Consider the following 14,451-nt stretch of genomic DNA (forward strand, 5'->3'; position numbering starts at 1 on the left):
ATTTTCCAAAATGACCATGTGCAAGAACATTGTCCAAACTGACCATTTAAACACGCATTCATCACGATGCGTGTATAGTGAATAAAAAAAACAAAGAATACGCATTCTCCACGTGTGTGACTCAGCACATTCACGCATGTGGAGAATGCGTATGTCATTATTGTGCACAGTGCATGCGCATTGTGTGCATGCGTGTTCTTTATATTTTCTTTAAAAAGTAGATGCACATATATTAGATGCGTATTTGAGCGGCTAAAATGGGCACTTTTTCCGCAGTTGGTCATTTTGGGCACTTAACTCCTGAAAAAGAATTATTTTTGGCATTTTCTCACCAAAATCACAATCATTATAATCGGTTCGATTTTTAAATTTTTGATTTTGGTTCGGTTTATTTGTTTAAGGTTCAATTTTTAAAGTTTTTTAACGGTTTCAGTTTTTAATTCAGTTTCTTGCTCACCATACTTGTATTAATTTTAATTTTTCTAATTGTTAGGAAGTTAAACCCTAATTATGTTGTTTCTGATTCAATCCTGATGATCCATTTTTGTGCTTAATTATATCCGCATTCAGCTTAATGTGCAACACCTCTGCCTGCTCCGGACATGAGTTTCTCACCTTGTAATTGCAATCCTAGTACTAGTAATCTCTCCCTCCCTCCCTCCCTCCCTCCCTCCCTCCCTCCCTCTCTCTCTCTCTCTCTCTCTCTCTCTCTCTCTCTTCCCCTCCCTCCTCCTTATAATTGTTTTTATTGGTTTACAGAGAAAGTTTATAATACAGATGCCTCCTTTCATGGATAATTTGTTTCATAAAAGGTTCTTCCTTTCTGTTACCCTTTTGCTGTTACTCAATTATGCTACCTCTTATCTTTAATAAACTACTTACTCATGTGATTTATAATCTTAATATTTAATTTTCTTTTATAATGTAGAGGCTCGATTAGAGAGGAAGCTTTAGCTGCATTGATCAAATATCTTAAGAATGACATACGACTTGGTTTTGCACAAAATAAGTAAGCTCCCTCTTTTTCTCTTAATGTTTAAGCGAATTTCCTGTTACGAGTCGAGATAGTTCAGGAACAGTTTATAATCTTAGGCTAATTTTCATGCTATGTAGAATTGAAACATGTTGGTTCTGTTGTTATACTGTTGCAGTTATATCACTATATTAAGTAGGTGTGAAAATTCCTTCAAAAAAGGGTCCGCGACGGAGATCAAATTAGCTGCCCAAGCCATAGGTTTGTACTACTATAGATTTCTACTTGACATTTTTTTTCTTGTTTATCCAGCACTGCACTTTAATTTAGGCTTTTGTTATTTGCAGGTTTACTGGTATTAACTGTTGGACCTGGAGATTGTGCAAATGAAATATACAACGAGTCACTTCGTCTGCTTCCTCCAATTCTTAGATCCAAATCTCGACATATAGAGGTATTTTTATGTTTGACTCTTCATACACACAGTTCTTGGTGACTATTTAATTGGTTGCATAAATTTTTTAGTGTTTCTCCTGTATAGATTTTGGAGTGTTTAGCTATTGTGACTTTCGTCAGAGATAATGATTTTGATGAGACGGAAAGATCGATGCAAATTATATGGGAATACATGAATAAGGTATTGTAACCTATTGTAGTCCTATACGGTTAAATTAAATTCATATAAGAAACCTGAAGTTCTGAACGCAGCTTAGTTCACTGTGTTTAACTTGTATGTTTGTGGAGCAGGTTAATCCAAACCATTGTTTTGCTTACATAGTACTTCCATTAATGAACTTTTTCCCTCAGAAAATTTTAGAGAAGGATGAAGCTTCTGTTGTTGCTTCTACTATATCTGCGTGGTCGTTTCTCCTCGCAAAAAGTGATCGTTGTAGACTTGATAATAACTTTTGGAGAGGGTGAGTGCAGTTCCAGTTTATCAAATTTCCCAACCTAAAGCTGCTCGGCTAGAAAGGGAGTATCAGTTGGAATACCATAAACTCTAAATTCTAATTATATTTGAACTTTGATTATTGAAACTAGTGCAGGGTAATTCCTTTCTTTTTGGAACTACTCAAGAGCAAGTCCGAGGTTAATTTCGAATATGCAATTTACCATCCAGCTGTTGTTGAAGTACTTGCTTTAGTGTCTGATAAGGGCAGCCAGCACAAATTCTGTAGTGAGGCAGCTGAAAATTCATACAATCGAGTACTAGGGGTTGCAGAGATGAAGCGTGATGAAAGTGCAGTCGATGCCAAATGGAATTTATCAGAGTTACTTAAGGTACTGCTTTCTCAATCTCGGTGTGTCCACCCTTTTAATTTGTTGATATCTTATGGTAATTACTAAATAGTAATTATTTATATCTTTTTCAGGAATTTAACTGTAATCAGACCTCCTTGAAGGTTGGTCGTAATATCTTTAAACTCGCCACGTTGTCTGAACAAAAGAAGGTAATTATCAGTTGTTATCTTTGCTCTTGTCCTTATTTTGTATTAGTTGCGTCATATTGACTAGTAGAAAATTTTGGTGTACAGATGACCTATTTGAAGCAATTCTTAGGAGATGGATTTAAGAAGCACATTGTGGTTGATACCGTCATTTTAATTCAGTGCTTCTCTATGTTCTATTTACATAAAGTGTTGAATGTGATTATATTAAAAAAAATCGTTTAAACAGGACAACAATTTCCTTCACAATGTCTTCAATTGTAAAATAGAAGAACCCAGAGGCCCGACTTTGTATGTACCTGAAGAAAAAGAGGTATGTAATTTTTAACTTGCAGGTGTCAGTTTCTTTTTAGTTCAGGAATTTACCGAGGCTCAGCGATGCTTTAACTTTATAGGTCACTGCTGAAATTTACATTCCGGGGGATAGAGATATCCGTAACCGTGAGGTAGTTTCAGACTGAAAGAGTTCCAGCGGTTCCTTTTTACATGCAGTGCTTTTTCTATGCTGTTTCATCTGACATGAACTTTGTTGCAATGAATTGTTAATATTGACATGTTATACAACAATCTCATGCAGAGGCTAATTAACCATTCTTGTAATTCTATAATGAGCAAAGGAAAGACTCAGTTTAGAAACAAGCTTCGCATGATAGCGCAGGTATACTCTTCCTATAGGCTCTCCTAATGTTTTTTGTTGTCTAGCACTTCGCTTAGTGTCTTATTTGTCAAAAGTAAATAATACCCCTTAAGAGCTGCATTCTTTACACTCAATCATATTTTATCTTTAAGACCGAGTAGGGTTAGTCAGTAGTCTTTAATTTTTATAGTGGTAAATTTTGTGATACTTTTGCACTCCGCAGGAGAAGAAAACAGGTCAAGGCTTTATTCATGATGAGATGGACTAATGTATATGCAGGTCTGAGAAACGTATAGTTGATTATTCTTTTTTAGTATAAATGTCTGGTTCATCAGGACTGATAAAATGTTAGTGATTATTCCTATTTAGCGTAAATGTCCTATGTCATCCGTGCGAGCCTCAGCCTTGAAGTGGAATGCAGATACATGATTGTAACATTATATTCAAAATTTTAATATCAGTTTAGTTGATTTTGCTTCTTTTTTTTACCTAATGTTCTGTATCATTTCTTACACCATGCCCGGGAGGTCACACCTCCAATTTGAGATGCAAAGTTCCTTTCTCGTCAATACCCAATTTCTTCTCAAATCTCATCATAACAATTTTGCAATCACTGATTTTCTTCCTGAACTTCTCTCCTATCTCTAGTATTATCTTTTTATTTTTACTCATTCCATTATCCTCAACCATACACAACATCACACACTATACATTTGCTTGAATGACAATCCCCTCAATCAATTCTATCCGTTTATTACGGGGCAGATGGTATCCTACTTTAGCAAACCGGGATGAAGAAGTGTTAATTTTTTCTTACTACAACCAACAATTGTCTTTTTGATGAATTCATGACCTAATCTGGGTTGAAGAATCATACAGAAGTGGATAATCGATGTAATAGCAACAAGTCTTTACAAAATAGAAGTGAATGTATATGTTTATGAAATGCCATCACCAATAACAGTATGAAATACATGAATCACTACTTAGATGCTTTGTGAACGTGTGTTCCGGCCTGGCAAGCTTCATGCATTACCCGCAGGCGGTTTGCGATCTCGGTGAAAGTAGGCCTAACCGTGGGATCAGAATCCCAACACTGCTCCATTAGTTTTTTCCATTCGGGATCACAGTAGCTTGGAATAGCTGGTCTCAGTGTGTTGTTAAAAATTCCCCCTGAAAACGAGAGAAACCAGATGAACTTGATGAGTCGGTACTCAGAGCTATAGCAGTAGATTACGAGTCAGTAAAGTTTTAAGGGGGTGTTTGGTTTTCCGGTTAACGAGAATTGGAACCTCAAACCCATGTATTGGTGTTTGGATTGCCATTTTGTGTTATGGAATGGGAACCCCAATCCCACTTGATGGGTAAATCATTCCTTCGGATACTCATTCCCATGCCCTTTATTCTCATACCCCTTATTCTCATTCGTGATTTTCATCTTCATCTACCATCTAAACGACCTCTAACAAAAATTTATGTCCAACGGAATCACATGATTGACGTTCTCATTAGATTACTAGAAAAACATACTGAGTTAAAATTCCAGTGTCAAATACCAAGTTGTACAAATTTGCCATGGTATATGACATGGTTCCATCAAGACAGTTCTACAATTAAATTCGATGATCACTTTAGCAGTAACAAGACACACTATTAAATTTATGGCATTTTGGTATTTGACATTGATATATTCGAAGTCTTCAGACAAGGTAAATCATAAAATGAGTGCGCACCGTAGAATGTATCATTGTCGATGCTTTTATAAGGCTCCTCTCCAGTAAGAATCTCCCACAAGACGATACCAAAAGAGAAAACGTCAACCTGTTCAACAATGCAAGTAAACCATAACATGATTTTAAGTTAGCTAAGTTAACATTTAAACTTTAAGTTCTTATCTGTTTGGTTTGGATTATTTTGTTATGATTTTGTAATTTATGAGTTATTATAAAGAGCTAGTAGTGTAAGAGGATCCGGGCTGGAGAACTGCGGGAGTGAGTATTGTGTGGTTCGATTAAAATGGTTGTTTTAAGAAACAAAAGACTTTCCTATTACTCCAAAGCTTAAGAATCTAACCTTCCATCTTGGATGCTTAAAAATTTATAGCAAGTACAAAGGGAACTGCTATCACCTATCGGATACCTTCAAAATAAATTACCTGGACTGAAAGTATATTCCGACATTTCCAACTTGTGACAGTAATGGCGCAAGGGTCTATTTCTCTTTGATATTTTATTATATGTTAGTTATTGCAGGTTCACACAACGCAAAGATAGAAATGGCAGTAGCATACCTTCTCAGAAACTTTCTTGCCAGTTCGCAGCTCTGGAGCCATCCACGGCAGTGTTCCATTAAGCCCACCAGAAACAAAGGTTTTACGCTTGATTTTGGACAGACCAAAATCAGTGACCTGAAAAGTAGTAGTCAATATGCATGAAGCCTGTATGACTCAGCTCATGCTTCAAAGTACCAGGAAAATCATCCAAAGCAACTTCATAAGAAAGACACTAGTTTACAGATGCTATATTTACAACCTTGCATTTGGGCCGAGCAGGATCATTTAAGTCCACCAGTAAGTTATCACATTTCAAATCAAAGTGCACAATGTCTTTCGAATGTAAATACTCCATTCCAAAGGCTGCACTCATTGCAATACGGAGCTTCTTCTGATGATCAAAAAGCCTGAAAGGAAACAAAATAGGATTAATATTGATCGACGATAATGATGACAATGGGTCAAACAAAGTATAAGAAGTTGTTAATGTAGAATATTGTTAACTTATAGATAAGAAGACATTTAATTGACAAAGCAACCACAGTTATCATCATATACCCAAAGTAGAAAAATCTAAAGTCAAAATAACACACAATTGCAAAATATTTCTCTTCTTCGTCATCAATATTCACAAAAAATAAATCAGTATATACTGAATATGTGTAGCTTATATATATATATATATGTGTATCTAGTTTGCATCTATGAGTTTAATTTTTTTTTTCTCGTTCGAATCCCTCATTCTTGTATGTATATCCAGTTTGCATCTATCAGTGTCAGTTGCTATAAGGTCACTAGGAATTTTTTTTTAACCCATTTCCTTTAAAAAATAACCCATCTTTAAAGAAGCACGCTTATCTTGCATTTTGAATTACACATAAGCGCTCAAGACGCATAAAAGCGAGCACATTATTGAAGGGGCATCACATCGCATCTCCAATCTAACTTTGAAAGAAATAGGTAAATCAAAGATACCGGAAACATGAAGGAACAATCATCAATTCATTTATAGTTTTTGGTTTTGCAGATTTAAGGACCTGAATGGGAAGAAGAGGCTGTTAAAATAGTATAAGAATGAATATTACCATAAATACAACAGAATTGAGGATTTTCACAGGCATAGCATTGCGGTTTCTGATTTTTATCAATTTAGCAGTATTACTATCAGAATTTTTTTTATTTTTTTCTAAAAAATTTCACTTCAGCTGGAAGATATTTGAATATAGGAATGTAACTCTGAACCGAGGTGGAACTTGGAAGTTTACCTATCCTTGAGTAGCAAAGCATGTCCGAGAGAACCATCGCTCATGTACTCAGTCACAGTAGCTAATGTACCCGTAGATCCATCTTGTACCACACCATAAAATGTCACTACGTTTGGATGACGAAGCCGTGATAAAATTTCCGCTTCCCGCAAAAAATCTGTGATCTGAAAAGGAAGGAGTTCAATAAACAAAACTGTAAGTCTATATACATACTCCCATGATCAACAAGAATTATTAATATATAAACTTGTATACATTATTCTTCTCTTAGATTTGGGTTAAATGCACTATGAACCCAGTAATTTGGTTGAAAACACATTACACCCTATTGCAAAAACCATCTTAAATGTAATTATTGAAGGTAAGCATTTGAAGACTATCCTCTTAGCATTAATAATTACATTTTGTGGGATGCCAAATGTTTTTAGGAAAACTACTAGGTCCAGAGCTACATTTAGCCAAAACCTAAAGGATGCAAAATGTACATAAGTTTTATATATACACATGATAATCTAAATGTGAATGAACTATAGAAGCAAGATACATGAGGAAATTGTTGTCTTGTTCACCAAATTTCCCAAACTCAGTTTCACCTTACAATTTTAGACTGTGACGAATCAGTTAGTGCCAATTAGCCAATCAGATACGATATAATTTTACTGTAAGTTACAGAAAAGTTCATACCATTTTTTCTTTTTGTTGAGATGATCGGCCTGTAAAGCATTTCTTATTTATTCTCTTAATGGCAACTTCGGATCCTCTCCATTTTCCATAATATACTGTTCCAAATGTGCCAGAACCAAGTTCGGCTCCTTGCTCTAGATCTTCATCTTTTATTATCTGGAAAAGCAATTCAGAATATTAGATGTCAGCACTATCTTATTAAATTCGATGTCAGAGGATAAAAGGTTGAGTGAAACCGAGTAATCTTTCTAGATTGTAGACAATTAATAGCAGCTGACTATTTCTATTGAGCAGCTATTATTTCTTTGGAAAGAAAATAAAAAGATGGTAGATGGGGAGGTCTAAGTTGCATTGCCAAACACTTCCTGATGGTGACTACGTTCAAGTTTTATGAGTGGTCGTGATATTTCCACTCAAGATGATCCTACTTCCTAGAATATATATTTATTTGTATGATCTGAGTAGCACCTTAATTCTGCAGATTTTTTTATTTTTTATTTTATCAATACCTTAACTTTCACATCCATGGGAAAATTGGAATAGTATAACATAACATGTAATATATCTGTTTTTTGAAAGATTTACTGAAAGTCATATATACGCTCTTACAACAGTCAGTGTTAAATGAATAAATGCTCTGCAAATATTTGCAAGAAAATAGACCTTACCTGCATAGAGCTGATATCGAGATTATCAAAAGAAGGTTTCAGAGAATGTGAGCTCCTGATTCCACCCTGCAAGCAACAAAGCTTTTCAAACTGTCTTTGCAAACTGCATGTACCTCGGAAAAAAATAAATCATTTTCTCACTGCTAGAATACATACCATGTGCTCAGATTCTGGTATTCTTATATTCCCAGATGATTCTTTGAATTGCCTGGCATCCTTGCTTTCCACCAGGGAAGGAGCATAGTCAGAATGCAAAGCTTTTGTGGAAGATTCACTTACACCAGGTGATTCTTTCTGAATGTCAAATTTATTTTTGGAACTTATCTGGTTTGAAGAAATATCACCTCTCACTGGTGGAGTAAGTTTATAAGCTTTCGGTTTTTCTTCTACTTTTGGAAGTCTAGATGATAAATCAATATGATCCTGGTCAATAAGTGAAACATCTTTCTGACTAAACTGATCATGTGATACACCTTTCTGCAGTGAAATACCGGAAGAATTCTCTAAACTGGCAGCTTTGCCTGTCCTTTCAGAAGATTGAGATTTACCCGGACTGTGATTAGAAGTGATATCGCTTGCAGACCTGTCAAGCGAAGTATAGTTTGGGAGACAAGATGCAGGATCCTTATCGTAGTTACCTCTTGTACTTTCATTAATCACAGAATTCATGTTACCTTTAATGAAGCTTGTTTTGTCACCTGGATTAAGGACCTGATCATCAGTTCCATTCTTCCCATAATTCGAATGAGTCTCTGTTGAATTAATATTCTGAAATTTTGGAAGTTCATTATCAGAGATTCCATGCTTGCTAAGCTTTGTTCTTGAGACATACTGCTCAGTCTTAGCAGCCGGGTTAACATTGTTCAACCTTTTCCCAGGTTCCTCCACAGAATCCTGCTGTCTGATATTAGAACGAGTATGAGAACCAAGATCACCTGACTTAGTTGATCGATTTAATGATTCTCCCTGCTCACGATTATATCGGTCAGAGTGAGAGAGGCTTTGAGGAGGCAGAGGAGGTTCAGAACAGCTTAAATCAATCAGATCATTATGTGAAATGACATGTTTAGAAGCAATGGCACTATTAGATGTCAACAACTCCTTGTCACTCGCTTTGAGATCTCTCATGGGATTATTCACATAAGATGAAGTTACCGGCACAGATTTTAGGTGACTGCTGCCTTCCTTTTTTGAAGATCTCGAAGAGTTTGTTCCAAGTGGCGGCATGATAGGTGATGCCTCTTTCACGGGAAGGCGGTCAGCATACTTTCCCATGGACCGAATTAATTCATATTCAGTCTCTTGATTCCTTGGAGCATCACTTCTCACGTTCACCTTCACTTCTTGCTTAAGCATACTTGGTGAGCCTACTAAAGCACCAGCTGGCTGATCCTTTGATAAACCTCCTTCACGAGTCACTGGTGCAGAAGATGCCAAGGGAAGAGTTCTCTGTCCACCAGGTCCAGGTGTATGAAAAGAAGAGTCGGATTTAGAGATAGGTTGCAAGATCTTCTTAGGTCCGTCATGATGCAACTGACCTTGATGAGAATGAGATTGTGGTTGTGTTTCTAGAGCGTTGGAAGATTTAGATAAAATTGGCTGAGAGTATTGATTAATAGTTGGTGCAGCAGTAACACTTGCAACTCCACTATTGCCTCTAGCAACATTCTGCACACCTGGCTCATCCATATTAGTTGCTGAAGGGTTTGCTAGACCATGTCGAGTTGCGTCCCCTCTTGGTCCTACATTCCTTTGATTGTCAGCACCAACATATTTGACTTCAGAATCACCGCCTGAACTGGTCAAGCCAGATTTAGTATCATTGAGATCATTCACAGGGAATAAGAACATCCTAATCTTTTTTGATCCTTCTTCATCTCCTAATACATTGCAGTCCTCCAGCATATTCTGTAAGGCCTCGTCAGAAGATACAGAAACTAAAGTATCAAGATCCTCCCCTGGAAGCTGATACTTAATTTTATGAGTATGAATATAGGTTGATGCAGTTTTCTGTCGTAATTCCTCCCAAGTAATTTCCTTCTGTATTCGAATACTATGTGTTTCTCCTCCAACATAACTGAGCTTTCCATCCTGAGATCGATTTATAATTTCCCCCCCAAAGCTACACAGAATCGTAATTTTCCTTGTCCTTGTTGAGCCATCAGATGATCCGGCAGAGGAATACTCACGTGTTGATGTGCGGTTACTATTATAACCAAAAGAATCACGTGGTACAGATTCTGCAGATCCATAACTACTTTTCTCTTCATACGAAGAGGAGTTTTTCCTCTCAAAATCTTTTGGCTCAGAGGTATTATACCTGCTTTCTGGCTTTGCGTGACTGATGACTCGGACACCTTTTGACTCCAAGGAACCTGTTGTAAGACTAGGATCACCAGCATTCAGATTGGCACGATCACGCATCTTTTCATATACAAACTCCTCACCTGTATGCAGAGAGTGATTATGTACAGGCTTAGCTTCTGTGAAATTAGGCTCCGAAGGCCTCACATTGGAATTTGCACGTCCACCAGGATCCCCCCTGTAACGCTGAGACGCGTGTCCAAATTCTACACTCTCTGCTTCTCTGTTACTAGGTTGGAAATGATTGTAGTTTTTAGAATGTTCCATCAGACAAGTATAAGTTTTCTACTTGTTGAGAGTTTTCGCTGACAAGATTTGATAATTGATCCCTGGAAGTCAAACAATAGACAATTGAGGATTCTCAGTGCAACTCAACTCTTTAATATTGCATCTGGTTACATAATAACAATACAAACAGCATACAGTTCAGAAACCAGCAGCAAATATAAAGTACAACTCCCCCCACAAAAATGAAAGCTCCTTTGAATAGAATTTTTCTGATTTACTTATTCATTCACACGGCCTGTAACTTGTAAGAGCAAGTCTAAGACCTGTAAGAGCAAGTCTAAGGATGTCCCAAACTAGTGTACATTCATAAAAATAGTGTCTACTGCACATAAATCACATAATCTGAAAATTGAAGCATAAAATCAATAAAACAAAATAGAAACAAGTCATTCATGAATCTTGATCTTTATAAACAAGACCTAAGTTTTCATCTTGACCTGGGATGTTACAAGGTGAGATGTCCGGTTGTAATAAGAAGGATCCGACACAGATCCCATACCCACCCCCGTGTACAGGTATAGGCACAAAAATGGAGAGTCAGAGTAACATAGCTTCCACTCATTATTTTTAAAATTTTATTTTTTTAAATTAAAGTTTATGATTTATATTTTTAGTCATAGAAAGAAAATTGTAAAAATAATAAGTAGAAATATGACTTTTAATCATCTTAAATTATGTGAAAAAGTCAAAATGACAATTACAAAAGGACAAAGAGAATACTTCACATAAAAAAAACTTAAGATCGCCGGGTGTGTAACTTGAGTAAAAAAGTTAGAGTGCAACCACGATTTGAAACACCTTTACATTACCTAATGCTTGTTAGAAACGATGAAAGATAGTGTAGCAGATCTAAGTTATTACTTCCTCTGTTTCAATTTACATGTCTGTCCTTCTCTCTTCTTAAAGCAATTTATTTAATAATTTTCCTTAAAATATTCTTGGAATACAATTTCTAAAATTTGACTAATATACATATACTCACAAGTCACAACACAAAATTTAGTACAATTATAATGGATTGACAAAATAATTAAATATACCGCTATCATTTTCTTAACAAACATAAATTTTTCGAAAAAAATATGTAAAATAAGACGAAGGAAGTATAATAAACATGGACACAATGAGAAAAAACATACACAGAGAATGGAAACGAGAAAACTTACAGCAATGCCAATGTCCTGCAACTGAAGTGGAGAAATAGCAATAAGAGAGGAGATGTATATATACATCAAAATTTCCCTGCTTACTGTTCAACTTCCCTGTTTCATTTACTTCCTCTTGAATTCCACACGTTAATTTATTTTATTATTCTTCCCTTGAAGTCAAACAAATGTATAGCGTAGTCTAACAAAATTAAAATTAAAATGTAGAGCATGTGTTCATACATAACGAATCAAAATAACAATTACTTGATTAAAATATCATGTCGTGCAATAACATGAATTCTCATCTTCGTTTAACAAATCGAATTACTTGGCTGTTACAATTTTATCTATTATATTTTAGCAATGTTTGGTGTTTTAAAATAAAAAGTTTAATTTCCTTTTTAGTAAATTTTTGTTAAACGAGTCACAAAAATTAAATATTATAGCTCATTTCATAATGATGAAATATATAGTTTTTTTATCTACTAATTACTGAATTAACTTGTTTCTAAAAAGCCAGAAAATCTGATTGTGACCATAGTAGTTTTCTCAACATAGAAATTTTTGAAAATACTGTGATTTTATAATTTATATAATTATATCTTGTACGCACTCATTCACGATTTTTAAATAAGTAAAAGAATTATAATATCTTTGCATTGCAATCCGTGAAATCGTTCAATTCTACACACCCCACGTTTAAATAAATAAAATTCTTACTCCTTAACGTATCATTCTTAGAGCATGCTTGTGTAAATATTTTATAAGTAAACTGGAGAATAATACCTATATTCAAAATATACAACGTTATATGTGAAAAAAAAAAAATATACTCCCTCCGTCCCAATGAATTGTATACAGTTTCCTTTTTGGGACGTCCCATCAATTGTATACATTCCAAAAATAGTAAACTTTTATAATATAAAACATCATTACACCAACTACTTTCTTCCACTATCTCCATTCTATAATAATATAAACACTATTGCACCCACTACTTTCCTCCACCATCTCAAATTTATTATTAAATATAAATGGGTCCCACCACTATACCCACTTTTCATCCAACTTTACTCATTTCTTACCCATTTTCTTAGTCTCCGTGTCCCAGCCATTTGTATACAAATGACTGGGACGGAGGGAGTACAACGTTATAAATTATATATTTGAAACAAAAAATGAAAGGCAGGAAACGACAAAAACATGTTCGGTAGAGACACGGTGGGGCTGGGGTTTTCAAGTTGAGCACGTGAATGACTGACTACTAGACAAACAAGTTAACGATGGATAATCTGAACAAAACATTAAATCTGTATTTAAAATTTGGTGACCAGCAGCAACGTAATAGCAGAAAGCTTACTTACTCGAAGATATTTTTCAAAATTATTAATTATAGCAAATAAAATATTATTGATAATAGATATAACTATTATATCATCTTATAAAATCAAGATAGCATAATCTTATACATCACATAAATAACTTTATTATAATATACAACAAATTTAGTAAAAAATAAAATAACACATGATTAATAAATTAATATAGTATTTTAAATTTCATATAGAAACCTACGTCCTATTACTCATTACAATCAAATTAACTTTAATTTTTCAAAATAAAATTTTAATTTTTGAATTTTTATGATTAACAGACCTCTTACCGAATATATTATTCTTCAACCGATCAAACCAATTTTTGACCAATTTTCTCATAAAATAAATTTTTATCCTAACACTTAATCAAAACTCTATACTCTCAATTAATCATCAATTTCCAGAATAGCCGTGACCGCACAGAGTCAACCAAAATAATACTGAAGGAGCCAATGTAAAATAAGATTTGTTTAAGCATAACGTTTGTGTGTGTTAATGTATAAAGTTGACATTAGTAAATAAAGATATTTCCACTTCTTCCCATGTTACGTTTACTTTCCTGTGAATTTCCTAACGGTCACTCTTAATTTTTTCATAGTTAAAAATTAAAGGTTTATTTTATAAAAATAAAATTAATTATAAAACTGATGCTCCTCCTGGCTCACTACAAAGTTTGGGGATTCAAACCTCCAACGAAGATGGGTATATAGGTCATGTGGTAGCTTCTCCGTTTATTATTATTTACTTTCTAATAGAAGGCTACAATCATGGGGTCAATTAATTATTAATTATTTTTTAATGAAAGTCTGTTATTATAGTGGGAGGTATGTTAACTACTTTAAAAAAATTATCGAAATTCTTTTAAAAAACATGAAACTTACATATTAAGTCCAGTTTTAATTTTAGTGAACGTTAGTGGTTCTATCATTCTATTTTAAGCCTCGGTTTTCTTGAGCGCGACCCTATATGTCTCATTCAAATTTTAGTGAGCGTATTTACAACTTTTGAATCCTAATAATTTTCACAGTTTTAAAGAAGAGCATCTTCGATGCAATTGATTATAATAATTGATTAAATTGGACTTGTAAAAAGTTATGTAAGATTTGATGAATCTGTGAGGCATTTTGGATATATTAATTGATTATATTTTAAAAAAGGATACTATTATTATTTCAAATTGTTATAAATAAATTATATTATTTTAATATGATAATTCATGATGTGGAATTTGTTACGGAACTGTAAGATTTGACTAAAATTATAGAGAAGAAGAGTGTAATTTTGAAGTGTGAGTTTTTGAAAAAATTATGCATATTTATTATTTTTAT

The 14,451-nt window shown here is 34.4% G+C and overlaps 3 protein-coding genes across 7 annotated transcripts in view; 1 reads left to right on the plus strand and 2 right to left on the minus strand.

Moving 5' to 3' along the window:
- The window catches only part of LOC108223902 (nuclear transcription factor Y subunit C-2), a 75,282-nt gene that overhangs the window by 4,585 nt on the left and 56,246 nt on the right, over positions 1 to 14,451 (minus strand). The window lies entirely within an intron of this gene.
- Positions 479 to 3,546, plus strand: LOC108223959 (uncharacterized). 4 transcript variants are annotated; one of them, XM_064094111.1, is made up of 15 exons: positions 483 to 639; positions 760 to 812; positions 929 to 1,009; positions 1,152 to 1,234; positions 1,321 to 1,427; positions 1,515 to 1,610; positions 1,721 to 1,890; positions 2,020 to 2,254; positions 2,347 to 2,424; positions 2,509 to 2,559; positions 2,651 to 2,734; positions 2,817 to 2,867; positions 2,999 to 3,079; positions 3,282 to 3,337; positions 3,428 to 3,546. In XM_064094111.1, exons 2-14 carry the CDS (start codon positions 778 to 780, stop codon positions 3,324 to 3,326), a joined length of 1,197 nt encoding a protein of 398 aa, XP_063950181.1. In that variant the 5' UTR covers positions 483 to 639; positions 760 to 777; the 3' UTR covers positions 3,327 to 3,337; positions 3,428 to 3,546. The 4 variants fall into 4 exon arrangements, with proteins under 4 accessions (XP_063950182.1, XP_063950181.1, XP_063950180.1 ...); XM_064094112.1 differs by having other exon boundaries at positions 479 to 618; positions 3,282 to 3,546; XM_064094110.1 differs by having other exon boundaries at positions 484 to 639; positions 3,282 to 3,546.
- Positions 3,933 to 11,919, minus strand: LOC108223958 (uncharacterized). 2 transcript variants are annotated; one of them, XM_017398439.2, is made up of 9 exons: positions 11,766 to 11,919; positions 8,104 to 10,640; positions 7,948 to 8,013; positions 7,280 to 7,435; positions 6,596 to 6,759; positions 5,590 to 5,737; positions 5,349 to 5,465; positions 4,792 to 4,879; positions 3,933 to 4,231 (listed from the first exon to the last, which is right to left on the minus strand). In XM_017398439.2, the coding sequence occupies exons 2-9, from the start codon at positions 10,576 to 10,578 to the stop codon at positions 4,041 to 4,043; spliced, it is 3,405 nt and encodes a 1,134-aa protein (XP_017253928.1). In that variant the 5' UTR covers positions 10,579 to 10,640; positions 11,766 to 11,919; the 3' UTR covers positions 3,933 to 4,040. The 2 variants fall into 2 exon arrangements, with proteins under 2 accessions (XP_017253928.1, XP_017253929.1); XM_017398440.2 differs by lacking the exon at positions 11,766 to 11,919 and adding an exon at positions 11,037 to 11,138.

This window comes from Daucus carota, chromosome 5 (genome assembly GCF_001625215.2).
Source record: "Daucus carota subsp. sativus chromosome 5, DH1 v3.0, whole genome shotgun sequence".
NCBI lineage: Eukaryota > Viridiplantae > Streptophyta > Magnoliopsida > Apiales > Apiaceae > Daucus > Daucus carota.